This window comes from Neodiprion pinetum, chromosome 3 (genome assembly GCF_021155775.2).
Source record: "Neodiprion pinetum isolate iyNeoPine1 chromosome 3, iyNeoPine1.2, whole genome shotgun sequence".
NCBI classification, from domain to species: Eukaryota; Metazoa; Arthropoda; class Insecta; order Hymenoptera; family Diprionidae; genus Neodiprion; species Neodiprion pinetum.
This window is the reverse complement of record NC_060234.1, coordinates 23,854,829-23,881,219: the sequence shown is the minus strand read 5'-3', so window position 1 is coordinate 23,881,219 and position 26,391 is coordinate 23,854,829. Positions and strand designations below refer to the sequence as shown.

At 35.5% G+C, this 26,391-nt stretch overlaps 1 protein-coding gene and 1 long non-coding RNA gene across 2 annotated transcripts; one reads left to right on the top strand and one right to left on the bottom strand.

The window, feature by feature from the left end:
• Positions 1-16,994, bottom strand: LOC124214065 (C-type lectin 37Db-like). Its single transcript, XM_046616039.2, has 4 exons — positions 16,470-16,994; positions 3,823-3,935; positions 2,914-3,149; positions 1-935 (listed from the first exon to the last, which is right to left on the bottom strand). The coding sequence occupies exons 1-4, from the start codon at positions 16,549-16,551 to the stop codon at positions 818-820; spliced, it is 549 nt and encodes a 182-aa protein (XP_046471995.1). The 5' UTR covers positions 16,552-16,994; the 3' UTR covers positions 1-817.
• LOC138190558 (uncharacterized) lies at positions 16,898-26,391 on the top strand. Its single transcript, XR_011176602.1, has 3 exons — positions 16,898-16,977; positions 20,565-20,770; positions 23,902-26,391. It is a non-coding gene; the product is annotated as an uncharacterized lncRNA (long non-coding RNA).

Below are 26,391 nucleotides of genomic sequence, written 5' to 3'. Positions count from 1 at the left end.
GTAGTCCAACTATTTCGTTTAATGCAAAGTAACAATTCTACAATCTCGCTGAAATAGTTTTGGAAAGGATAACTTAGGACAAAAGTATGTTGATTCCATTTATTTATTTATTTATTTATTTATTTATTTATTTATTTGTTTTTTTATTCTGACCAGATAAGTTTATTTCGTGGAGAAAAACGGCGCTCTGTTCAATAAGTGGTGCAAAAGTCAATATATATTATACATGGGAACTAAATATTTATAAAATTTGACAGTTTTCAAAATATATAAACCGCTTGTAGTTTACACGCACAGTGAACTCATCGATTTCGAGAAAAATTCGATTGCACGGCTTGTAACACAATGTTATCCGTGAGTTGTCCTGTCCAACTTTACTTAGAAATTTGTAGGATTGATACATCGGTTTAAATACTTATATTTGATCTGATTCCCAGTTAATTTCTATTACTATAATGATTATTATCATTATTATAATTGTCGTTGTTGTTTTGTTGTTGTTGTTGTTGTTGTTGTTGTTATTATTATTATTATTATTATTGCTACTTTTGCGAATACCTAACTAAAGTAAGGCGAATACACAGTCCAATTTGCTGTTTCACTGAGTGTTGATTTCAATGGATGTATTTTGAAACTCTATTTTTGGTATCAACCAGAAATTAGTTGAGGTATAACCGACGACTACACTTCTTTGAGAAGATAGCGACTATGACCACAGCCGGTATTTTGTACTCGTGATTTGAAACCCTCAAATTATTGGTGAACGTAGCGAGTTTGTTGAAATATTTCTCAGTCCACTATGCAAACTTATTTCAAATCACTGTACTTCACAGACGAAGAACGTCTCAAAGCTGCACGGGCTGTCGTTCCACTTAAGTCCCTTTCCATCTCTATTCCAAAGTTCCAGGCAATGTTCTTCCTCTCCGTTCTCGTACCTGTTTGAAAATAAGAATGAGGTGCGTTTTAAAAAAATGTAACGATGAGCAGAACATAGTTTTGGAATCATAGGAAGATTCACGATTCGGACAATGAGGTAGAATTATTCGCAACTTGTTCTGGATATCTAGTTTTCTTAATTCTTATTATTTGTTTCTAATTTTAATCTCAAAAAAAAAAAAAGAAAAAAATCTGAGTAACGCTTTGTTTACCGAAAAAATATTTCGGTGTAAATAGTGAAATCATAATCAATTGGAATTTTCTTCGTCAAACATTCACCGACCATAGACAAAAATTCTTCATCGGGGAAATTGCTAATCTTTTAAAATAAGTGTTGTTAAAACACAGCAATTCGCGGAAGCATCTAGTTAAAACTCTGAAAAATTTCGGTGACCAAACGGTTGAATGGCTGAAAGTACTGGAAGAAAATGTTCAATGAGAACTTACAGGATTTAATCGTTTAGAATCATTCTTTATCAAATCATTTCTTGTAATTTCCTAGCCCGTGACGCAAGACACAAACTTGAGATGAATAGCTGCAGAATGTTTAAAGGGAATAAAAAAAGTTCCAAACAGTAAATCAACAAATAGCGTGTTTAATTATTGGTGGAACTTTTAGAATCACGAGTTGGCAAAAATCTGTGAACGGCAAAACCATTCACCTACTATTTCACGGCTCGGCCTTAATATAGTCGTAAAGATTGACTATAGCATCCTCTAATTGGGAAGACAAAAAGTTCTTCAGATATTTATATTCGACCTTTCAAATAGAATGGCACAATCTGCAGCGTAATGATGTCATGCGGTGATGCATGCGTGGCTTTTGGTAATGGCAAAAATAAGTGAAACGACCACACTTTACGATGCACAAGATGTAAATTTTTCTGGCTCTCCGTGAATTTTACATGCCATTTCGATTTTGTTAATGGTCAAAATAAATGAGACGTCAACAATTAAAATTTTTGTTACTTCCCGTAAATTTCGCATTCCATCTCGAACCTTATATTCTTCTAACGTATTTTATATCACGATTTTATGGCGATTCCCAAAATGACATAACAGCAGTTGAATACATCAGTCACCTTTACTTATATCAGAGCTACCGCTTTTTCAGGTATCCGTACTGTTTTTCAAATTTCTTAAACTTGTCGTGTGACCATTACTTGCTTACAAATTTTGTACAAATTGTTCTGTATATACTAACTTATTCGGATACTCGAACTATGCGGGTTTGAAGTTTCTCAACTGAGTAATTTGGATATCCGAATATCCGAAAAGCTCGGCTCCACGTGTAAGCACTAATTCAAATATGACAATTTAGTAAAGCTGTTTGCCCATAAAGTCGTATAAAAGTATCGCTTACCCCTAATTGTAAGATTTGATAAAATCTCGTTGTTAGAATTGGCTGCCTTATTCTAATCAACTAATAGTTTATAGATTTAAAACTAGTGCGTTTCGTGAGTTCAAGCCGTGAATTTCAACAATGGCAAAGTTGAGTCAGATACAAAAGCAATGGTACTTGCATTTCAACGCATCATAAATTCCATAAATTAATGTTAATTGACCTGTTTGAACTTTCATCACTCGGCTAGTTGTGTTCACGTGCACTTTCATGTTGCTAAATACAAGACGAGGTGATGACATTTTTCTGATTTTCCCTTCCTGTATTCGATCTAGGTAAATGTGTTTGAATTATACTCTCTAAATTTCCTTGGAGTGAAAACAACGCAACTCGCATGATGGAGTTGAATATTCACTCGATATGGAGTTTCGCAGTTTTCATTCTTGCTTAGTGATTTCTTACTCCATTGGTGTTAATTCTCACTCCAGGATATTATGAGACAACGATAAATCGAAAATTATTTTCATCAATATTAATTCCGACCCCGTTTTACTTCGAACAAAAACTTTTTCTATTATTGCATTATGAATTAAGTGACGAATGTTAAGATATCCTGAAAATGGAGGAATTTTTACCGGAAATTATTTGGCTCCCCGATGTTCCAGTTTTCGAAAGTAACCGGGCGGCCGTTCGCCATCCAGAAAAATACTCCTTCCTCAGCCTGGTCGGTGCCGGAAGTCCAAAAGTGTTCGTGGCCCAGACCATAGTCCTTTATGTGTTTTTCCAATCGGTCATTTTCTTCCTGCGACGAGATGCTCGCGAGGTGCATTCCGTGATATCGACAGTATTGCGACGCCCTGTACCAATTTGCCTTGAAGAAAAAAAAAAAAAAAATTGAAGTTATTCGTGCTCGTTGTTCAAATAAAATCAAACAGTTCAGTTGAGTCGTTGTAGTCCAATTTCATCAGTGTTACGACAAAAGTGGCACTGTTTATAAGACCGAAGTATATTGGCTAATCCAAGAACTTTCGACCAAGTTTTTAGGTCCCAAATTTTTTTTTCTCGTTAATAGAGCTTGATTTATAAACTATCTAAATACAGATATTTGTAGGAAATTTCACGCTCTATAAAAGAGTAGGTACTGAGAAAAAAATTTCCTAACTCTAATTGATTAAGAGATATACGCCTATGACTCAATGTTTATATGTCAAAAAAATTGACTATTCTTTTCAAAACTAAAGTCCCAATTATTGTTCCAAACGACGTAAAAACGATGCTGTCCAAATTTCGGCTTTTAATATTAATATTTAGAGGTGCCTTATTGCGATTGTCTATTTTCCATTTAAATAATGTGGGAAAAATGTTTCTCAACTTTAGAATTTTATAACTCGTCAACACATTAGTGTAACTGATAAGACCAGAACGTATTTCTGCAGGAAATTGAATGCTCTAGAAAAAAGGCCCGTTATCATTTTACGACAAATCCACTCTTTGAAAAGTTATTTAAGGTCCTTTGTTATATATATGTTATACATATATATTACCTTGAAGAAAATACCCAAGTAGTACCTCTTTTCTCCAAGCTTCAGAAGAGGCATGGTCCATTTGGATGCTGCCGCGCTTGCGTTGTGCTCGTCAACGCAATTCGGGCAATCATCTGGAAAATTTTAATTTTTCAAAATCATTCTACGGAGCGTATACTAGCTATCATATGATCTAAGCATACACTTGCACAAATTATGTTTTCAAATCATCTCAGTACAAAAGCTTTTGTCTGTTCGTGAAGTCACGTTTTCATGATTTCAGTTAAGGAGACTTGTAGAAACCGTAGAAACAGTAGAAACAGTGCGTCGATTTCACGTCTTCCGTCATCTAGTAATAATGGAAAAATATCTTAGATACTGACACGGTTTTTTTTTTATTTCGAATTCGAATGGTACAGTTTTCTTTAGGTTATTGCGAAACAGTACCTCATTGTCCGTATTTCTAAAATTTGCATTTTTTTTTTTTTTTTTTGTTTGTCAAGAAAATTATTCCTGCTTATTCTCGTGATAACAGAGACTTCAAGTTCTTAAAACACTGTTATTGCAAAAAGAAATTCGAAACGAACTGTATCAGTGGTTCTTCAACCGTCGTGGGAGCTTGACAATGTTTGTATTTGCAGATGCAAACATTTCACAAGTGAATAATGACTTTTAATTTTTTTAGTAAGAATTTCAGTAACAATAATATTATGAAAGAACTTTGAAGAAACTCAAGCATACGGTTTTTATTTGTCGAACTATGGCGAGAATCGAAGTTCAGAGATATCGCTGGGAGACTTCGTCAAAGTTATTCGCCAGCTGTGGCTGGAGAAACGAGATTTCAATATCGAGGTACAAAGTGATAATATGCAAATTGATTTCCGCAGAAGAAATTGGCACACACAGAGGCATCGAACTTACATGCTTCGCGCGTAGTGTAGCGTATATTGGACACATCTTACTAGAGACACGCGTATCAAGCAGGATTAGGTCCACTTCTTTCGTTACACGGCTATTCCTTGTGCCAAATTGAATTAGCATTGCTAACTTATGTAGATAAAAATTGTCGAATCGTAGCATGTCTGATACAAATATTATTAGAAACTCATCATTAACAACCTGCCGCCACACCGGTTTGTTCGGTACATGAATTCCCCTTGTTAAAATACGCGAGAGAAAGTCTGCAGAGCTACTCTGAGTCGGTATGTGACGTTGGCCGAAATAATCTTGAATAAATAAAAATTCCTCGATCAGACCTTCGCATAAGATAGTTGAAAAAATTTAAACTCAATAATAATTTCGTAACCTTATAGCGTGACCAATCACAATTTCATAGGTGAAGATGAAAAGGATACAACAAATTGACTCTGCAAGTTGTAATCGACTATGAATTAGTGCTACATAATAGCTGATCAATTACGAAACGGCCATGAAAATGAAAGTTCAAACAGGATCAAAAGTCTTGTGAAAACACATTGATCGGTACTGCGGACTATTGGCTTGATTATATACCGATGCTAAAGACAAATAGTTGATACGGCAATTCTTGCCTCACTACATGTCGTTATTTCTATAGATGCGTAATTATTTTAGCTGAAAGAAATTTCTTCGCGATGATATCAGATATTTGGGAATCGATCGCAGGTTGAGAATTCGAAGGATTTATCGAAATGATGATATGGAATTGTCCCAGAAAATAGATTTCATATGTTGAATGGCACGGCGCTAAATGAAAAAAGAGCGAGCTTTAAGGGTGTGCAATTTGTGTAGATTGCCTGGTATGATAATGTAAATTTTTTATCACATAGTAGCACCAATGCTTACTAAAGTCTCACAGTGACAGATTTTTTTGAAAATTATTAAAATTACAACAAAATTTATAGTAAGATTATGGCCGAAACACATGTATTTTAAGTGGGGAAATTCACCCTCTTACAGGGTTAGAGTTTGAGATAAAACTCGGAAAAAATTAAGAACCTGTTTTTGAATAATTTGTAACTAATTTGGGGGGGTTGACATATTCGTTCGAGCCCTAAATACGGACCACTCTAACAAACATGTTAAAAATTGTTTATCAAATACTTTCATTCGAAGCAATTAACGTTAATAAAAGTTTTATCCAAAATATCGTATCCATACTTTGAATGTCCTCATTTCACGTGGTATTTCGAATATCTACACGAATAAAAGAGAATTGTCACGGAAATTCAAAGTCTGATAATTGCTGTTTCTACGATATTACATGATGTGGTAAATTACGAAGTACCTTATAAAAGTTATTATACTTTCACCAATTATGTCTATGTGAATTGAGTGGTGTAGAGCCGACGCCGTTTTGGTTGTAATTTTACAATGAACTGATGTAACAGCAACATAAAAAGAACTTGCTGCTTCGCGACATTTTGAAGTGAATTATATCCGGTTGAAGTTGCTGTTTATACTGTAATTTCAGTAATATAATAGAGTATTTTCAGTACAAACATCAGTATCATCGATATAACGTCAGCATGACTGTAATAGTTTTTGTAACTGCTTGTACAAAAAAAAAAAAATTTATACAATACCGACGAAACTTCAGCAATATTTTTTTCCGTATGACATTTCACAGATGTGCAAGGTTTTGTTGCAAATTTTGTATAAAGAATTTTTCACACTAATAATCCCACATTATGGAATTGTTACGATTTTTTCATATAACTTACAATTAGCCGCGAGGTACCAGTTGTACATACTACAATCAAACTTGTCGTTTAATTTAATTTACTTCGTCTTATATAATCGAAAGCAACTTTCTTTTCAATGAAATGATTATCCTGGAAACAACTGTTGCGTGACACAATGCTCTCGGATGACATACATGAGTTAACATGACAGTTAGTAGAGGCAATTCAAGGTAATTTACCAACGAGATGTGATTTCTCACCTGAAAACGGTCTCAAAGTTTGTGAAACTGTCGAGAACCAAGAGCTACTTCTTTTATCGTTCATAGTTTTCTGAAATTCTAAGAATCTCCATCACTGGATAAGTGACCTCTGATAAAATTTACATTTGAAAAAAAGTTGGTAAGAAACCGTGACAAAAAAATTTGCCGAAAAATTTATGTCTAAAATGTGTTTTATCAGAAATTTTTGATATCTTGTTACTTTTTAAAATATTCTCCCGACGGCGGCGAGTAAATATATACGTTTTGAGATTCCTCAAACAAAGTTTTCTATTTTACGTTCTAATTCTACGAAGAAAATATCTCCGTAACGTTTTAACGCCGAGCTCTGTAACTCTGAGATACTTGTTTCAGTTGCTCAAGAATCAAACCGTATTTATTGAAAAAGTATCAGCTAATAAACACAATTTAAAAATATCGTCAAGCCTATAAACTGGACAGAAATCTCGTAATACGATGCAGATGCGTTGACACTTTCCTTTCCTATAAAATTTCACGAAAAATAAGTCAACCGCTTGCTGTCCATTGATGATACTTTCAACCGCGTCTCATAAACCGTATAATACTGTCAACTTTACAAATGTTACGAGCCAAAATAACTTGAACTTGTCTGCAATTCTTGATATTACACACGAGGGCACACTAGTTGACTTTGGTGTACGAAAATGTTAAGTGTTTTTTTTTTTTCTCGTGGTCGAGCTACCTGAACCATTCAACGACACGTAAGACTCAGTGGAATGGCCACAAGCGCCTATTGACTCTCTCTCTCTCTCTCTTTTTCTCATTTTCTAGTACTAGAACGGATTAAATATCTGTGCGTTCATTCTTCTCCCGTGATTCTCAAGGCAGACTTGTCTCCTCGGTCACCAAGGTCTGTGTCTCTCCAGGAGTCACCTTATTCGTGATTTTTATCGCGATAAGAGCCTCCGTTTCCGTGATACATATTTTTTCGATTATACCTGGATGGAAGTTGTCTCTCACTTCCGCTTGCAATCGCAAGGCCACGATCAACTTTCTCTAAAGAGCAGTTATGACGGCGCTCCCGGCATTATTTCTCTATACGATCTCTCGTAAATGCGGACAGACGCGCAAACATTTGGGTGCCTGTTATTCCGGAGCGAATTGGCAAGGTCAGATGAGCTTTGTAATCAATGAACAAGGATCGGATGGCTGCTCACTGTTTGTTACTTTTCAAAAAATTTTGAGCCCCGTGCCTTGAATCAGCCGAGTTTGACTGCCGTAATCAGTAAACGTGTATGGGGAATTTCACGCAGTTTTACCCAGCATCAGATCACAGTTACGTTTGTAGACGAGTAAGGGTTACTTGGTTTTTGGGAAAATTTCAGATGTTGGTTTTTGAAGACGCGATTACATACCACTCGAGGGATTCATTTTTTGTTGAAGTTTTTGAAATTATTGAATAATTAATTGAGAATGGTAACCGTGCGATGCCAGGTGAAACCACATCCATAGATTACTAAATTCGGGAGACACCGGTTTTTGGAAAAGCAATAGTTCACACTGCTTGGCAGATAACACTCATCGTCAGATATTGATCGACAACCGACATGACGGCTCGCAATACTTATTGATTTCAGTTGGGCAATGAGGCTTTTGACGTGGTCAGTTATAAATTATTACTCATCAAAGATGCCTACAGATGTGTGCCTTTTATTCTAGTCAAAGATTGATGATCAATTAACCTATGCGGATCCTTGAAATGTGAGTTTTAAATAAGTATAAAGTCGAAACTCACAGAAGAGATTTCAAACTATAACCCTGAATTTTTTTCAATTATTCGAGCAGTGAATATAACGAAATATGCATCGGACTTGAACGACTCCGGTATAATGCAGTTTGTGTTGTGGAAAACATATTATGCAGGTTTCGGGTAAAGTCGCTCTACGCCAAACTTAAGTTGTTGACGGAAGGGATGAATCTGCAATAAATGACCGATAAAACGTAATTGCGGTTGTTTTGGTAACGAGAGAATTCTGACATGTTTGAAGCGATGATTGCATGCAGTGACATATTCAGTATTGTTATTAATATTCATGATATTTCAAGTACTGCATGAGCACAGCTGACTCGGCTTTCATCCGTCATATTTTGCATTCGCCAAATTTTACTGCATAATGTTGATTGATTCTTTTTTCACAACGTGATGTACTCGTCCTTTCACGGCAGTAAAGAGAGGAGGAGAAATCTTGCACGCGATCATTCCGCACGATGCATTCCGTAGTCGGTGTTTACCGAGCGAACAAAACGTCACTTGTTCTATTATTCGAGCCTACACATCGCTGACGTGAAAATGCCGCGGATAGCGCAGTCATGCCGAACAAAAGTATTATTTTATAATAATAAAAATAATATAAATATAAAATAATAGCGACAGAAAATATGTTCCGGTATTTAGTGGCAATTCAATTATAGGATTTCAGTTTTCTGCAATTGTTATTGCATAGAACACAACATTTTGGTCGATATTTTTCGGATCTAAGATATCTTGGCTTTGACAATAGCCATAGCAAGTGAAATTGTAACTGAAAGCTTCGATGTGAGTTTAAAAATTATACCCGAACGGAGTTACGAAGTAAATTTCTTTTCCGGCATTCAATAATTCGTAATTAATGAAGCATGGCATTAATTCCTATGGAATGTGCATCAAAATTTGAAAAAAAAAGAAAAAATTTGCTTGCTTCAGCAGTAAAATGGTAAAAGAAGCAACAGCAACAAGCAGACTACAATCAATATATTACCTGTAAACAGCAATTAGCGAAATTTCACATGTAATTGTGGAACGAGAAAAAGAAACTATATTCCATTGCCCGCATCGAGAGCAGTCTGGAAACCTGCGATCATGGTAATTTGTTTAAGCATAGCATCGCCTCATCTGGATTCGTTCTCCAAGCATCACGTTTCACATACGAATAAAGTGGATACTCGGGACTTTGCGAGGACTTTCTCAACCACGTGCAGCGCTTGAGGAACGCATGTTTGGGCACGTGAGTGAGAGAGGTTATAGTTTACGGCGCGTTTTTCCCCTCCAACTCAAGAGTGGCGAAGCATATCCTCAGTCAACGAAGGAAATTCCAATCTACCATTACTGCGTGTCGTTGAATGTCAGCTTCTTTAAGAGTAAACCACACCTTTTTCTTTCTGCAATACGTGTATAGACGAACAAATTATTTTTGGGGCCTGAATTCTTGGAATTGATTAAATATTTGCAGTGATACCTCGTTACGAGAGACTGTCGGGGCGGTTAGAGGAATAGGTTTCTAAAAAATTCGTCGCCGAAGCGTTGCCCCACTACTGTCTGTGTCAATGATCATTACCGCAGATACCTCGGCAGATACACTGATTTCCGTTAATCATTATGGATCATGTGATTCGTGGACGACTATTTTTCGCCCGAGTCTATAAGAGTTGGCAATTCGGAATCCGCCCGCAGCGCCACCGCCGGCTGACCGCAAATCCATTTGAATTTTACATTGATGGGATGGGTTATGCCATGCTTGCGAAGATTGAGCCGGTTTTGTGATCGGTCGGTGGTGGCGCTGCGGGCGGATTCCGAATTGCCAACGTTATAGACTCGGGCGATGAATTGGACGTACACGAATTCACTGTCCACATGTGTATGTCAAACGTTATTTCAAGCCGAACAATATATGACGGCCAAAGCTGCTGAAGTATAATTTCTTACTCGTTTATCATTTCGTTATATTTTGCTTCGATCTGATTGATACTTGATCATTTGTTAACTACGTTTAAATTTCAAGAATTCATCAGTTTACTCATCAAGTGCATAATTGATTCTTTATAGCAAACTACTCATGTTTGCTGTTATACGGCGAAAGAAATATCATGTCGTTTTTAAAATAAATGCGGTGTCACTCCATAATCCAAATTAATTGTCTAATCGTTTTTTTTTTGTTGAATCGACAGAGCATTACTCTCGTTTATTTGATCGCCATATTTCGCAAATTCAAGAAATCCTTCCTCTGTGTGCATAGAATATGAAAATATCGGATGTAGAATATGATGTAAGAAGTCAACAGTACTTTCAGTCGAGTAAAATAAATAAGGAAGCTCTCGTCGTGTGTTTGGGAGTTAGAAAGTTCTGTTGAACCCAAATTAAAGTTTTCTTTTTAAACGTAGAAAATATTATTATACAGAACTTCCTTGAACTTGTTACGAAATGTAACATTATTAATGTCTCAAAAGCATGGAGAAAAAAGCGACAGAAACCTAAATCATGAGATATGTTATAATATTGTTAGATGTACCAATACCGTGAACCGAAGGTTTGACAATAACAATTTGAGTGAAATATTATGCATTTAGTATTCGTGACTAAACAACAAAGTATATATTGAGCTCTTGCGAGTAACGTAATTTACAAAATCATACAAATCCATAAAATTATATCTCGATCCTGTAGTTGCGATATTGCACCGAAATCTGCCTACGCGTGGATTAATTAACGCGTTTCCCTTTTTGGCGGGAAGTTTGATTTGAAATGAATTGCACTGTTCTGTTGATATCACTACAAATATTCTATGAAACGCCTCCCAAGAATCCGAATAAATGTCAAACGACATTCTAAGTTGGAACCAAGAAATAATCGTGCCGGTAAATTTAGGCCTAAATGTATCATTCAAATTCATATTCGCAGGAGATCCCGGCCATTAAATAGTATGATTATCTACAGTAACCACTTCCGAGATTCGTGGAAACCGATACGTGTTTCATTTCATTATTATAGATCTGTACTCAAAGCGCGTTGATGCCTTATTTGTTCGCAAATAAACTTTCTCGTACACTGCGCTCGTAGACAAATAAGACCTCATTACGGACAGGTGTCTCATATTCTGCTTTGACATCATTTTGGACAATATTTCCTGAGGTAAACCAGAAGTAACTTTGGAAACAATGTTGTCCTAGAAACGCTGTATTGAATCTTTTGTTTCCGTTGAAGCAGTGTTTGTTTTTTTTTGGAAAAAAAATAAAATAAAATCTGTGACAGGTGGTTGACTGTATTTCGTTCAATATAATGCTGAATTTTTCGACCGTGTCGTAAGTAGGAAAAATTAGCCGTTCTCGAATCACTGTCCCCATGTGTTTGTTACTGCATGTAAATGGTATCCAAGTTTTGTAAATGGCTTACGTTATGTGGCCAATAAAGTAAGCTTGGTCGAATTTTAACTGGACCATACTCTAGATCGTAACTAAGTAATTTTTTTTCTAAATGTCATCGACGAATCACAGGTGCAGTGAGAGATGAACTATGTTGTAATAGAAAAAATACGCTGGAATTTTCTGACAGCTATCTAGCATAGCTGAATTAACTAAAGTTGACTCTATCGTAATAATGCCTCTCGCAATGGATTCGCTTTCCCTCAACAGCGCAGAACATACTATGGAAAACAGTTAACTTGACGAATAATTAAGTGAATACTATGCGAATACAGTCAAACGAACTATTTTTGAAGTTATATAGTTATTACGGCTCGCGGACATTTAAAATTAGAGAAAATTTCATTTTTCTTTGTTACCTGTTAGAAAATTCTCCTGGTATTGTTGGAATTATAAAAAAATGTGGAAATACTCATTTACTCTAACTATAGTTGCCAATACTAGATTTTCTCGTTATTGCGACGTTAAATCTGTTCGTTTAGTCCGCTATATTTATCAGTTGAATAAGACCTTAACATCAATTTATTGTTTCACCAAATCAAATTATCGCAAATGTTAGCAGAAAACATAATAGAAAACACCATAATAGAAAAGAATGGTGACATATACTAGATTTTCTGGTTACAGTTACAAAACTCGCGTTCATTTTGCATCCAGAGCTGTACTTTTCGATTATAGTAAAAGATTAAAACAGTTGAGAACTGCATAATAACCACAACTAGATAACAACGTGCAAAAAAGTATTTCACGTCTAGAAATCACGATATGAGCAAAATCGTTGTACTTGTGGAAGTAAAATTTTTAAGTCTGATAAGTCTTGCTGAGACATTAATTCATTATTTGCACAATTTTGATAATTTTACGCAAATGCGTCGCTATGATACCGTGCCGCGAAAATCTGATATATAATTTTTATGTTTTTGTTTTGTATTTATAATTTCTTAGCGATGAGAATAGTAATCGGAATTTTTCAGCGTCAAAAAAGTCCAATGCGTTTCCAAAACTTGTCAGTTAATGATACTGGGAAGAACGTTTACTGCCTGAAATATTGATAACGTTAAATTTCAAGGTGAATATTTCTGCCCATTGGAAATTTTACGTTGTTTTAGAATAGAGTTAATTCGTTTCCGCAAGAGGAAATTGATCTGATTGAAGTTTACTACTTATTGACATTGAAATTTTTCAAATATAAGAATATTTGTAATGGACATTTTGTAGGCAAGTAAGGAAATTGCCAATTCACTTGGATATCTCTATTTCATTCATGCACATATCCGCAGGTCTTAACTGGAGCATATCTAATAATAATTGTAACAGACTGTCTACATATCCGCGATATAAATACTGCAATTCACGAGTTATTCCATTAATGACACAATTTAATTATTAGGTATACATATTGTATATATACGTATATGTACTAGAATTTCTTTATTACGTACACTCGGGCAGTGTATGGATAGTTTATTACATAAAGTAGAATTCGTCACGAGGTTAGAAAATGCTAATAGAAAGTTCGTAAAACAATATTTCACAAATCTTTGACGAATTGGAATAAACGTTTGGGATATTTCCTCCTCTTGGATTAATATTTTTTTACCATTAATATGTGGCATTTCCTTCGTCTCATTACTTACACCTGTATAAATATTGTAAAATAACGGTGAAACTGTGACATCGTTGGAAGTGAAATTAAGTATTAACCGCACGTTGAATAAAAACATTCTTTTCAAGGTATACCACAAAAGAATGTCTAAAAAAAAATGTTCACGATGACTCAGTCATGTATACATGTTTTACATTTTCGCAATGGGTTGAACACGACATTGGTGATTATAGAAGCAAATATATCTTCTTGCATTTCATTCGGTTCAAATGTACGTACCTGGTAAAATTAACGCGTGTCCAATAACTGAGGTGAGGTGCAAAGATTATTATAGAAAGTTCCGCGGTCGGTTCGGCGAAGGTTACCGAGGACCGGTCACCAATTTACCGGTACTTAGAAACAAATTGTAGGTCAGGGACACTCAAAATACCTAGCATGATATATTCGAGATGTAGAATATGCGATTAATTACCGATAGTTGATTTCAAGCTGGTTCTTTCGTTTTCATTTCTGGTTTTCTTTTTTTTTTTTTTTTTTTTCATCCGAAAGTTTGGTGACCACTGACATGCCATCAAAAGCGTGTAGAAAAAAAAAGATCATGATATCGGAGGATTTTTTTTTCAATGAAAAACTGTCGAAAAGATGAAATTCCAACGTATTACACAATTAGGAATATACTGAAATTCTTTAAACTCGTGTAATTGGATCAGTTTAGAGGTCGTGTATATAATACAAAATGTAGGTCTTTTCGTTGGTAATCACTGGTAGTTTTTTTTTTTTCTTTTTTTTAAGATTTAAATGAAAACCCGATTGATATACCGCTTCACGATCTTTGGTTAACGAAGTATAAAGTGATCTGATATATTTCATGTTGAGACGAGGATGCATGAATTCTTATTATAGAAGAGCGGAGGTAAACAAACTTCACATAATCTCAATTTAAACAAAGAAGAAATTATATAAGTGAGAAATAAATTACATTAATACAAACTCATATAGTATCTCATATCAGACAAAAAAGTTCAAACCTAAACAGTATGATGAATTTTCCTCGCCAATTTTCTGGATCATTGAGAGAATCCTGGACTTGGATTATTCGTGACACTAATTTTCGGATTATGCAATGTACTTGAATCGAATGAAAGTGATTTAGTCGTACAAGAGTTTCGATAGTAGTGTTATAAATTAAAGCAGAGTTACATTGAAAATTGTAAGAAGCGACATGCGATAAATTTTATTGTTTTTAACCGTAAATTCATCTAGTCGAAAAATCTGTGTATATTTTGGTTCAAATCAAATGGGAATGAAGATTTTCGTTTCAAGTTTGCCTATCTTTAACACTAGTAAACTTCTAAGCTTACGAAAAAAGTATGTATAATCGTGAGTTATTTTTTCAAAACGACTGTATCATAAGTTGGGGATGGCAAAAAGTTCGGTCGAACAAAACGTATTGATATCGGGATCTGAGAGTGAAACTCGAGATGACTGAATTGAATTTTATCTAGACAATCTCAACTTGAGACAAAAGAAATCGAAAACCGCAAATTCAAATAAAGAAAGTTCCGCTAATGTTGACCTACAAGACGTCACATATTATTAATTTCATTGATTTTGGTCATAGCTTTTGAACTTTAGTTGTCCAATTTTTCTTGGTTCGATGAAAAATTTTTTTTACTTTTCGGTAAAGAAATCAGCTCATCGATTGAACTGAAACGGTGAGACCTTATCTAAGTTCCGTATACTAGGATAATGAATTCTGAACTTAATACTATTCATTGGGATCTGCCATTCATTCTTATTATTGACCCACATAACCAGTCGGCTGTTTAACGGGTGCTTGCAAATAATCAACTACAACTTTTCACTTCACCTCATCGAAAAAGAAAGTTACCCTTCAACTTAACTGATATTTAAAACGCCCTCTTGTCTACGGATTTTTAAGAACGTTCGCTTGTCGATAATCGATACTTTTTCTTAATTTTATTCGGAGATAGTCGTACATCGAGTATTTATAAAATTATTGTATTTGTAACCTACGAAAGTCTTTTTCGATCATAGAGTAAAATCGAACAGTTTTGCTAGATTCTTAACCACTTTCAGGCGATCCTTGTATTTTTAAAGAGCTCTTCGTACCTTTCGAATATAAAAATTTGATAGATCCTCACTCTACGACTATCTCGTAATAAAATTGATAAATATTATCTATTGTTGACCAACCAACTTTCTTGGGAGAATGTTTTTTTTTTTTTAAACTAGTGCCGAGACGAAGACAATACCAAACCTGAAATTTGCACATCGAAAGTATAAAGCAGATCCTGCATTGAATGCGCGAGATACGATCGTGAACCTGTTATCAGGATTGAAATTTCGTTTAATTAACGCAACCTTTCTCTAAGCACAATTTAATTACGAACGCTCTGTGTTTCTAATGTTGCACATCTTGCATACAAACACACATGTATATATTGTATAATACATCTTTCGTTGGTTCCATGCACCATTACCGTTGTACCTCTGAAACGTTCGAGAGTGGAATCACTGAGACGTGACTCAGTATAAGTCGCGAGAAGGAAAAGCGCGACTGTGAGTATAATTAGTAGACAAGAGTGGGGTAAAAAAAAAAAGAAAAAAAAGAGCAAAAAATTGCATAGAATCTGCAAACAAGAAAGTCCCACGTCTTTATACCACTTGTAATTTCATCCCGAGGTTCCTTTACCCAGCTTCAGCTTGCGTGACACAATTATGCACCGACTCTTGGAAAAAAATTACAATCCCGCGTTTCACTACCGTAAACGACGTGTTTCTTGTACGCAACGCGATGATTTTATTCGCAAGATCGCTGCCTGACCGCCGATTATATTCGCATAATATTTATCACTAAAAATTTTTCACATGCGCATGGATAAATACAAGTAATCAACGTACCGTCGAGTCGTCCGGCTATTGCTTCAAGTACGCCCATGAAAGCAGCAACGAAAACAATCACCGTCATACATATCCGTGCCATGATTGCCTCGTATATAATATACTCCTAAGTTACGTGCCGATTAATTTATGTATTTATTCGTCCATTGATTTATTCACTCGTTTATCGATAATTCTTTCCGAACAAAACTCGGACACATGAGTATTAATCAAGAAAACTTTCCTTTACTCGGGTATGTCCGGTTACTTAAAAATTTCAAACAAAGACTCGCTCGCGACGCCGACTCGTACATTTACGATAAAAAGAATAAGGTAAAAAATAAAAATCGAGGATGCGGCGGCAACTTTTCACGCGCGACGCGATCCGAATCGGGGAACGTCGACTTGCGATTAACCCGTTTTACGTGGAGGAGCGTCCCGATGTTGGGCCTCGGACGGACGGCAGGAGAATGTCTTCTCTCAAGGTGTAACCTGCACCCAAGACTGTCTCTCGACCGACTAGCGATAGGTATGTACGTAACTACTTTCCGCAAGCTGAGATAATGGTACGAGTAGGATTCGCGTAGAACGATCAGAAACTAGTATCTGCGCATGGATGCCAGAGATATTTCACCAGACTTTCGCATGCTGGATGTCGACGCGATTCCCCTCGATATCTCGTACAACTACCCGACGGAGATGCCGAGAATTCTTCCATAACTCCAGAGACATCTCCTTCGGAATCGGTCACGCGCGGTCGACCTTGAACGTTTTACTCCTTCAAGGATACCGTGAAAGTACGGCTGGGCCGATATTTTTAACACGTACTCGTACGCGTGTATTTTATGTGTGTATGTTACTTGGCCGGCAGAGTGATCAGATCAGGAATAGATGAACGGATATGAAGTAATAACGCTAGTGGAACAGACGCATATTTTTCCCTTTCGCTGTGCATAATGTCTACGGTCTGGTAGCCCCTTTTCGCATTTTAAATTTTCAATCGCGTGTCTAACAACTTTACTCTATAACCTCCTTTTTACGGACTGTAACAGGAATTACATCATTCTGCAGGATACCTTTTCTTCTATACTTTTATCGGACAGCATCTCATGTTCGGAACATTTCGGTTGAAAGCCAAATTTGCCCGTTAACTCGCATCCCTGGTGAAAAAAATTCCTGTGGTTTTGTAATAAAAGTTTTCAAGATTTTAGAAGAGTTTGCGAAACTCGATCGTATGTTTTTAATATAACTTTTCCTAGTTTTTCATGAATAATGGGAATAAGAATATGGCTTTATGGATATCGTTGTTTTTTGAAAATCAATCGTCTAAATGAATGCCATTTTTTTTTAAATACCGTAAACTTCCGGATTTAGGTAATCAACTAATGTTTGGTTGTTTTCACAAGACTCACCTGTTCAGGCATGGCGAATTCGAAAATGTACCACAGATTCTCTAAATCCGCCGTGAACATGTAAGAAAGATATAAAGAGTTTTTGCCATCTGCTACAGAGTTTAAACCAGTTTTCACTGAGATGTCCTTGTTAAAGAGATGACACATCGAGGAGTAGTTCAAGAATCTCGGACTTTCCCCGTAAATGTTCGTCTATCTTATTATAGATTCTTAAAAAATGATATTTTTTGTACGGAATTCGATGAAAAATGATGTTTTTGTTTTCAAGTCGTAGCTTTCCTCGATACTTGTAGACTCGGAGTCTTCTACAATTATTTAAATGAATTTCCAAATGCTTCTGTTCAATTGTAGATTTTCGTAAAAAGTCTTGCGAGTTTTCGAAACGTCACGGAATTTCATTTTAATTATTACCATCGCTAGATTCTGTATTCTAGTCGTAGAAAAACTGGCATTTTTAATGATATTTCGTCGAAATTCGTATTCTTTTGACGAAAATTCACAGAATTAATTCCATATTTTTAGCATAGTTGATGTTTTACTGTGTTAAGCTATTTGGCTGTGTTTTTGTAGAACAACGTAGAATCTGTTTTCGTCAGAAACAGCCGACCTCGCAACTATCTCATTCTCAATTGCAGTTGAAATATTTCGTAGTATCGTGACATAATTTGACAGGTTTTATAACCGGAAAAAACTGCTTAATAATTTTACATTTACAAATACGGGCATATTCATTAATGATGTTTTGCCACTGTGCGATCATTTACATCACATACATGATAATATATATTTAATCACGTATTCTTGTATACAACCATTATGTATATACACCTATAATACAAAGTCGAAGTTAGTAACGTTACTGCAACGATGCGTGTTTAGGAAAAATCATTACTTACCACCTTTAGGATTGTCTAAAATTTAGTAAACCATGATAAACAAATCATACTCATACTTTGAAAAGTAAAATCCTTAAAAATTACTGCAATAATTCTACAATAATCATTGTCTTCTTGATGTTGCGTTACGTTAACGTTACTTCTCAGCAAACATTTCGTAATTTCATTTGTTCTATTCTCGAATACTCGATTATAGTAAAAACCAACTCAATTGGAAGAGTGGTTGATAATGGAAAGATACATTTGGAAATGTTGAATAACCAGTTTTTGGCACGGTTGAGCTATTCGACAGTATAATTAACTTTCCTGCCGCGGTCGATCCTTGTGTATCGTCAACGTACCTTTGAATGAAAATGTCAGAGATCATTTGACACGAAGCTCAGAATTACCGCTCGGCAACTTTTTCAATTTTACTTTTCGACAATTCCTGAGGAGTGAGATTTTACAATTGTAGCCAAATGATTTTTCTCGTTCTATCAAAATCGACGACAACTAGAATACGAAAATTTGATTTTCACTGTAAGGAAGGTTGCAGATTTTCCGCAATTTCTACTTTTATTTCACATAAAAAAAAAAAATATATCGTGCTTTCACTAGAAAATGGGGTTTTATGTTGTGAAATGAAATTTTTCCGACATTTCACAAATATACAGATACGCAACTCACAACTTACTGATTATTAATATTATTATTGAATTTCTCAACAAGCACTTAAAATTATTTTCCTTTCAAATTATGGGAAGAAAGCTGCACGTGCCGCACGTTTAATTGCTGATGCTATGGCATCGATCACTGTGTTAATATACAGCAAAATCTATTACATCGTTGAAGTTGACTGATTTCATGAAATGATCCAAGATGATTTGTCAGTTTCAGATCAATCGAAGAAACGTAAAAATGTAATTATTGTTATTTGACGCGGTGAATTCAAGTTTTATAATTCGAGGATGCGATAAAAATTCAAAGTAGAGTTCCGAGAAAGGTGAAAATTTGTCAAGTAAGCACAGCGCGCGATTTGACGTCAGCGGAAAATAAAACACGTCCGTTTTCAAAAACGATAGTCTACTGTAAGAAGCTCACCTGTCAAATTTGGTGCAGTTCATGATCAGTTGTCAATTTTTCGAAAGAAATGTTTGAAATTAATAATGATTCGTGATTTAAACTCGTGAAAGGTTGTTCCTCGTTGTTAACGCTTTACCGAGATGGACAGCTTGAGAAACACGTATTACCTGTTCCGGCATATCATTGAGAAATTTTTTCTTTACCTTCACGTAATGCATACCTCACTTAACCTTGAATTTATTATTTTTTTTTTTTTTTATTTTTCCTACACTTGCATCAGCTGCGCGCAAACTGCAATACTGATTCAAGAAATAACGGCAGCACTCGCAGTGGAATTTTGATTCACTCTGTTGGTATAGAAATCTGTGGAAAAGATCGAAGTCTTGTTGTAGTTGACGTCAAAGTTCGAGTTATTCGTCTTAGTCGAAGTCTTATGGAACGTCTAGCAATGTACGCACAATTTTTTTGGGAGTTTCCCTCCAGCCACTGTCAAAAATAACGAAAAAAGTAAAGAGAACCGACCAAGAACGTACACAAAACGAAGACATGGTTTTCTTTGTCTCTTTTTATTCTCATTCAATCATTGCATAGAATTATAGAGCTGTTTTTGTAATCCTTGCGAGTGCTGTAATAGGTGATTAATTGTCGGTAATACCTAACAAATCGGTTTAGTCGATGGTTTGGATCTCTTAACTCAGTGCTCGTAATAACTAACAATCTCATACTCGTGGATTTTCATTTTTCAGGACACAATACTCCACGAAATCGAGTGGATCAGCAGCGGTTTTGAAAATTCTGAAAGCCAAGGAACCAGGAGCCAGCAGACGATCTTCACACATCCGGTGGCAGATTTCGCGGCTTCCTTCGTGATATGTATTTTTCTCGGAATCTGCGTTCTACTTTTCAGCAAGCCCACCAAGGATGAGGATGAACTTTTACTTGTTGATGCGTCGTAAGTCCTTGATGATGTTATTGTAGGAGTCAGATTAAAAAATACGGATATAAGGTACTTGAGAAATTTTCAACGCATCGAAAACTTTCGCACCCTCCGATTTTCAAATACCTTTTGATCCGATAAACTGCATGTGCGATGTCTGATCAATCTCATTTCAAGCATCACCGAAGCTACTTCATCTGTAGGAAATTAAAAATCGTCTATTAGATTCTAAAAATGACGTATTTATACATTGTCGTACATATCTCCAGACATAGAAGTTCACGTATTTTAAACGTGAAAAAGGTCTTTACAGCCCCGTTCTTTACAAAATTCCGAGCAAAAACACTCCAATACATTTTCATTTGACGCAGATGTAAGGAAATGGCACGCATTCTATGAATTTACTATTGCGATTTCCTATAAACGGTACCATTTCTTTATTTTTACATCATGCGAAAATGCGACGGGAGTATCTTTGTTCAAAATAGTTTATCGATACGTAGATCTCGATCTTCGGGGATATAAACCGCAACGTCGAAATCGACCAGCGCACCCCTTTAAAAGCCAAGCATCATTTGTACTAAAGAAGAAGTTAGCAAATCCTTTTCCTAACCGGTTCTCAGAATGTTGCGGATTGCAGACAAAATTATGGTGGCGAACGTGTGACCTATGGCGTAATAAATATTGCCTTCAAATTCCACTCGAACTTCCAAGGATAATTGGTCTCTTTTCTTTTTTTTATTAATTTGTGAAGTGATAGACTATTCGGTGTGAATGCTTCTCTTTTTTTTTTTTTTTTTATTCGTTTGTAAAATGATAGACTATTCGGTGTGAATGCTCGTCGAAAATAGCAACAAACCTATGTTACGTTAGAAATGTATCAGGTGACTTATTAATTGCTAGTTTTTCCTAATTGCAAAAAAGTATTACGATATCCACTTTTAAGCAGTCACTTGATACTTGCGAAATATACAACAACGAGTGCCTCACGAAATTGCCAACGGCAAAACATTTCTTCTCACGTTTTGATGCGTGGTAAAAGAACCTCTAAAGTGAATTTCTTGAACACTTTCACCGAAGACTCCCGATAGCTTAGGGCACAGATCCTGAACTTTTGCACTCCGGGTTGAGAGTCACATTTCAGTCGAAAAATCATCGTATCGTTTATCTCGCCTTCTGCGAAAAAACTTATCAATCTCTAATCCATTCCTATAGTTTCCAATGAGATTCCATTATTCAGTTATGAGAACTAACAAGCGATAAAAATTACAACAATTTCAACCATTGCCTTTCAAAATGAGAGAACGGAAGTCTAATAACACGTCGATTATCTGTGGACACATTTCGCTAATCCTTAAAAATTGGTGCCTGCGCCACCTCGTTACAATATATGGTCAATTACATTTTGATGAAAATTATGCATTTGATTTAAGGGGACTAGAGCGTCGATACAGCCGAAAATGCACTCTTTTCCAGGAATTAATTAGGAACAAATGGATGGCAGTAAAAAAATAATGTATTTCGTCATAGTAGGTGTAAAGTACGCTCGAATATGCAATATTTGAGGGCGTACAATTAAGAGTTGTCAAAATGCGTGATTTAATGTGAAACAAGTGTTTTCACGCGATGTAACGCCATCTTGGTGTCTACCGCAGAAATTAATTGGTAAAATTCGTGATTTAACGCGAAACAAATGATTTTAAATTCAAATGAACACAACGCCATCCCTACACGCGTCGCACGTTAAAATGACCGTTGATGTGTCTTCGCAGTTTGTGGTCATAGCATCATAGCAGAAGGTTTTAATTAGTTTTTTTTTTTTTTTAACGAATTTCAATGGTTTAAACGGCTGGCAATAAAAATCCGAATTATATCCAATAAATCTTACTCTCGTTGAATAATACATAGTTTTTTCTCTCTGTACTTTTTTTTTTCAATCTTTCAGAGAGTATTTTTACCCAAGTGGTTCCCTCCCTTGCCCTCACCTCGTAGCTTTGCTTCTTTTATTAGTTTGAATTTACCTTCCACCAAATGCTCCTTCCTCCGACCTTGGTTGTTGCTGTTAGCACAATGTTTGTCAATGGTTTGAATAGTACGAAACAAATTATTTCAATCACATAAAGTTAACGTTATTTACGAAATGTGGGGTCGAAGGTTAGGTAATATTTTCACATTTTGCAGCGACATCTTGAGTTCTATCGAACCAATTTCAGTCAAGTTTCACTGGAATGATCCTAGAATTTGTAGTTTTCGGGCCATGCTCGGAGAGAGAAAAAAAAGAAAAGTTAATAAAATTCGACAATTATCGTAAAAATATCGATTTTTCATCAGAGTTCGAAACTTTGTCAATTAATGATTAAGAAACTAAAGTTTTCCTGCCAACTTCCGAGCACTGACCGAAAATAAGGCACGCAATGAAGATGCTGTTAAGATTTCGAGTCGATCGGAAGTTCTGTTTTTGAGAAATCGTGCAAAAAAGCTACAATAAAATGAAATGGGAGAAAAAAATAATTGAAAAGTTCGACCGTCGGTTTATTCATATCGATGTCTGTGTCACGTACCAGACGCGGAATGGCACGCGGATTCCGCGAAAGTCAAGTTAGCGGAACGCACAATGATTCGCGTTTTCGGCTACCAAATCCGTAGTTTGACGAATTTTTTAAAACTCGAAACGTCAAAACACACTGACAGGATATCACTTTGAAACAAACAAACTATTTTTCGATGATCCAGTCCCCTTAAAAAAAAATTGAAAATTACATACGTCTTTTGTAATTGAACACAATTAAATACCATTTACATTATCATCTTGTAATTACGATGAAAGAAAATTCGTATCACTCTTTTATCTTGCGATTCGTGGAAAATAAAATAAAAATGATCCGTGTACTTTGTATTGACAGCGAAATCAAATACAAGTGGCATTTTTAATTGGTAATTAATTTTTCTTCGATTACAATTCTCAAATTAAATTAATACTCAACAATAAATCTCTGTATTAAATCTAAAATTTCATACACACACAGGTATAATTTGCATTTCACTATCGTTTCAGTTAAAAATTATACTTGTAATTTTTAATTTTTATTACAATTTTCCCCGACACTGATCCTTAGCCTTCATCGTCGTATACATCTACTGTCTAGAAACCGTGTGAATATGCCGGAAGATCAAACGTATAAACTCCCACCGACGTTAAATACCATCGGTCTTCGCGCAGCCAGCGGTGATGCCAGCAGCGATCTTAATTGCCCGTTTATTCCAAATCAAACCGACGAACCTGAGTATCTATCGCGCAGTTCCAGCCCCAGTGGGTCGCAATATTGCGAATTGCATATCGCGCACTCTCACGGTACGCAAACGACGAATCGCGGATTCCGAAGAGCAGCGGGATTGCATCAATGGTTGATTCGACGCACGCGGAGCGGCCAAGTTTACGGAAAGTATCCAATGTAACTCGATCTATGCAACAGTCAGTAATATCGGTGATGTATCGGTTAAAAATCGCACATATATAGGTATAACGTCGTGCGAGTGCGAGCGCTCTGAAGTGAATCGTCGGGAGACGGTATTTATCGACTTCTTTTTCGAGAACAGAATTTACGAGACAGCTTTTGCAGTGATTTACATAAATCGAGAATCACGCGAAATTTCAAAGTTTTTTTTTTTTTAAGATATAATTGGCTACTTTATAATTTTCAAACATTCGATGCTGATCGTTAGTTTTCATGTGAAATTCTTGAATATCGGGTACAAATGGTTGGTGGGAAAAAGGATGAGCTCAGAATTTAAGTTTCATTCCTGAAGTATTCGTGACTTTTCGGAATTTCTTCTAGTTTCGTCTGTTGAGTCAAGGAATTTCGAAGACATGCAAGCTTCAACGTTGATTCTGATTCCATGTATAAGAAATACTAGTTGAAAACAATAGTTTTTGGATTACTTTCTGAAACAATCAGTAATCATAAAAATTACGAGTTAACGAATAAAAGGCTAATGTTCCAATAATTCGATCATCCGGAACTCATTGTGTGAATTAAGAATATTGTCAATCAATTCCCAGAAGTTTTCGGAGTGAAAGTTTCGGAGAGTATCGGAAAAGTTGTCCCGCAGAATTTGGATGAAATGCATATTGAAGAAAAAGGTTGTTGTAATTCGTCTCGAGGCGATTAAGAGCGCTGGCATTCCCTTTAATGGTGGACTGCACGTAACTGAAATTCCAATTTTTTGAGAGACTTCTCCTCTTCCAAGTGTAAAGAAAGTTAGATACGATTGAAAAGATTCTGCAATACTGGATGTGATTTTTAAAATGGAACTTTCACCTATTTTACATGTTTGATTTACATTCATGATTTTTATACCTAGATTTACGAAGATGTAAAAATATGGAATACCGAATTTAATGTCATGGCATGTCTGACGGGTCCAATCGAAATATGATTTTTACGTTTGATAATCTGCAGTAGTGTAGCTAGTCCATCAGACAACTAATGTTCTTTGCTAACGAAAGTTGCAGAACGTTCTGCTTTTTTCATTGTGTTTTGTTGAAATACTCAATCTATGATTTCATGACACACCTTGTATTATATTTTAGATAATCGGGTTTATATGCGTACGTTTGGTACGGTTTCGATATTTACGTACACGTATTTTATACATAGTGTCTTTTTAATAGGTAAACATGTACTAATTTTGTAGTAAAGTTTTTTAGAATTAAAATATACTTAACCATCTTCCGTTAAACTAATCTTACCATTGGCAAAGCGGCATTAATCTAATCGATAAGTAATCGTAAACCGTTGAGTTACCATTCATTTTCAGTTATCCGTCCACTAATGGTAAAATCGTTAGCTTGGAAAATTTTACGTGCGGATATCGACTCATTTATTTTCTATGAATGATTTTTAATCACCCTTACTTAACACTTTGGCGATGCATAGTAAAAAAAAATCACTACAAAATGGTTTTTATCACGGGTAATTAAGCAAAAGAAAAAATAACAAAAATCGCTCTGAGGGTTCCGCACAAATTTAATTTTTTTTTTTATATAATATAACTACAAATTAACTATTTTTGGACTTTTTCCTTTACTTACGCTGTCAGACCTTGCTTCTCTCCAAATTTCATGATTCTAGGTCAATGGGAAGTATCCTATAGATTTTGATGAGTGAATTTGCGAGTATAAAATTATGCGACATAAATGGCCGTATCTTTTGATTGCATTGATTTAGAAGCTTGAATTTCTTACACCTCAAAGTATTTGGGTATTAATTTCAACTTGATACCTCTATCCGTCCCTGTGACAAAGGATCTTGACAGACGGACGGACGACGAAGTGATTCTGTAAGGGTTCCGTTTTTTCCATTTGAGGTACGAAATCCTAAAAAGGACTAACAAAAACTACTTTTGAAATTCACATACCAATATTTGTGTTATTATAACAAAATGTACTGTAACGATATGTAGACAAAACTCAATTAAATGTTGGTCCTGTTGTTAGATTTAATGAATATTATGAAAATAGGAATATAACGAAAAAAATGTATGAAATTATGCTAATTCATAAACGCTACAATAAATCAGAACAGCAACTTGTAAACGTATGTACATACAAGATGAAAAAAAATGACAGCAACATT

Bases quoted from the DNA above. Each gene is read 5' to 3' on its own strand.
- LOC124214065 (XM_046616039.2), bottom strand. From the start codon at position 16,551: ATGGCACGGATATGTATGACGGTGATTGTTTTCGTTGCTGCTTTCATG. The intron at 3,150-3,822 runs GTAATATATATG...TTTTTCTTCAAG, and splicing joins ACTTGGGTATTTTCTTCAAG to GCAAATTGGTACAGGGCGTC. The intron at 936-2,913 runs GTAAAAATTCCT...ATTTTCAAACAG, and splicing joins GGGGAGCCAAATAATTTCCG to GTACGAGAACGGAGAGGAAG.